This window comes from Plectropomus leopardus, unplaced genomic scaffold (genome assembly GCF_008729295.1).
Source record: "Plectropomus leopardus isolate mb unplaced genomic scaffold, YSFRI_Pleo_2.0 unplaced_scaffold7313, whole genome shotgun sequence".
Lineage (NCBI taxonomy): Eukaryota > Metazoa > Chordata > Actinopteri > Perciformes > Serranidae > Plectropomus > Plectropomus leopardus.
The window spans coordinates 1-2,325 of record NW_024680507.1 but is presented as its reverse complement, the minus strand read 5'-3'; the positions used below and the strand labels follow the sequence as shown (position 1 = coordinate 2,325).

The 2,325-nt window shown below is 45.5% G+C and overlaps 1 protein-coding gene across 1 annotated transcript; it reads right to left on the bottom strand.

Moving 5' to 3' along the window:
* Positions 1 to 7: 7 nt before the first annotated feature.
* LOC121940059 (ninein-like protein) lies at positions 8 to 1,435 on the bottom strand (the record flags this gene model as incomplete). The annotated part of the gene is made up of 3 exons (XM_042482929.1): positions 1,235 to 1,435; positions 642 to 738; positions 8 to 125 (listed from the first exon to the last, which is right to left on the bottom strand). Coding segments are annotated over exons 1-3 (398 nt in total), but the record flags the coding sequence as incomplete, so codon positions are not given.
* Positions 1,436 to 2,325: the final 890 nt, after the last annotated feature.

Sequence of the window (2,325 nt, the reverse complement as noted above, 5' to 3'; positions counted from 1 at the left end):
TCTGGACGGCGGAGAGTCCTCTGAGTCGCAGGTCGGCGCAGCGTCCACTTTACTGTCGGGACGGGAGCGACGACCATAACGCTTTGTCCCCTTCACAAACTTTGGCTTCACCTCCTCTGGGACAACTGCAGAGTCAAAGAAACGGTTAGAGAGAGAGGGATAGGCTGTTACACAGACAGAGACGGTTAGAGAGAGAGAGAAAGACAGACGGTTAGAGACAGACAGATAGACGGTTAGAGAGAGCTAGGCTGTTATACAGACAGACGGTTAGAGAGAGAGAGAGATAGGCTGTTACAGAGACAGTGAGAGAGAGATAAAGAAGGACAGATGGTTAGAGACAGACAGATAGACGGTTAGAGAGAGATAGGCTGTTATACAGACAGAGACGGTTAGAGAGAGAGAGAGAGATAGGCTGTTACAGAGACAGTGAGAGAGAGATAAAGAAGGACAGACGGTTAGAGACAGACAGACAGACGGTTAGAGAGAAAGAGAGAGAAAGACAGACAGACAGACTTTAGAGAGATAGGCTTTTACAGAGACGGTTAGAGAGAGACAGAGAGACAGAGAGAAAGACGCTTAAACAGACAGACAGATGGTTAGAGTTGGTCTGTACTGGTCTCAGAGGTCTGAACTGGTCTCACCTGGCTCCTGGTAGCTGCTGTCCTCCTCTGAGGTGCTGAGGTCCAGGGAGCGGGACAGGACGTCCACCAAACCGTCTTTAAACTCCTCAAAGTTTACCTGAGCTCAAACAGAGAGGTTAATTCTCTCCTGACCAATCAGAAGATACAGCTTTAACGAGTTTATCTGTCGACCAATCAGAGGACAGAGCACACAGCCTGTGATCTTTAACGAGTTTATCTGTCGACCAATCAGAGGACAGAGCACACAGCCTGTGATCTGCTGAAGGAGTTTATTTCTCAGCATGATGATTGATTGATTATTGATCAGCGTCAGTGTGTTTGACGGTCAGTCTCAGATTCTCTGCAGCTGCTGAGCAAAGTACAAACACTTTTTTTCCCAATACATTTCCAGGACTTTTCCAGGACTTTGAGTCAAATGTTGAATCCCTGAATCTCTGAATCCCCGCAGAGGGACTCATGTTTATATTTCTGCTTTGAGAGGCAGACAGCGAGGGACGGCTGGATTTTGGATTTATTTTAATGCAAGTTTTAAAGGGAGAATTTTTAAGGTGTGTGTGTGTGTGTGTGTGTGTGTGTGTGTGTGTGGGGCCCACCCTGGCGTAGGTGCGTTCTCCCAGAAGCGTGTTGAGCAGCAGCGGCAGGTGAGCGTCCAGCTGCAGCTTCCTGCAGAGCGCCATCAGCTCGTCTCGGTCCAGGAAGCCGGTGGCCGTCGTGTCGCAGCTGTCGAACTCCACCTTCAGCTGGGTGACGTACTGGCTGTGCTCCGCCTCCTCCATCACGACGCATCACGCCGTGACACCTGGACAGGAAATACGTTGCATCACATCAACACAGGAGTCGCTGACAGGACATATCAGGACATTTAGTGAAACGTTCAGACGGATGGGACATGAAATTACATGAGACGGGACAGGACGGGACAGATGACATGAGACGGGACAGAATGGGTGGACAGAAGCTGAGACATGTTCATTGACGACCATGATGGTCCTGTTTTTAGCTTCAGCTCCTGGTCGGTTTTTACAGACACCCGTCTGTAGAAACCGAGAGACGGCGTCCCCGACACCACGAGGTCCAGCTGCAGCAGGCGGTCTCTGCAGGTGAAAACTCCCCAAAACCACCGTCACATCACATCACTAAAGCATGCTGCGATCGATCTGATCAACCTGATCAATATCATCAATACCATCAACCTGATCAATCTGATCAACCTGATCAATATCATCAATACCATCAACCTGATCAACCTGATCAATACCATCAACCTGATCAACCTGATCAATATCATCAATCATATCCACTTTCTCGACGGACCAGGATGAATTTGGTCGTTGAGTTTAAAATCACCAGAGTGAGCTCGTTTATCAGCTGGAAATAAGAAAGTGAATAAATAAATGAATAATAACTGAATAATAAATAGGTGAATAAATAAATGAATAATAAATGATTAATAACTGAATAATAAATAGGTGAATAAATAAATGAATAATAAATGATTAATAGCTGAATAATAAATAGGTGAATAAATAAATGAATAATAACTGAATAATAAATAGGTGAATAAATAAATGAATAAATGGAAAAACAAATGATTTTTTGGATTTTCAAATTCACTACAGAAAACTCTCACTGTTTTTAGCAGAGGCTGTGGTAAGTAGAGAACGGTCCCTAACTGCAGCAGAGG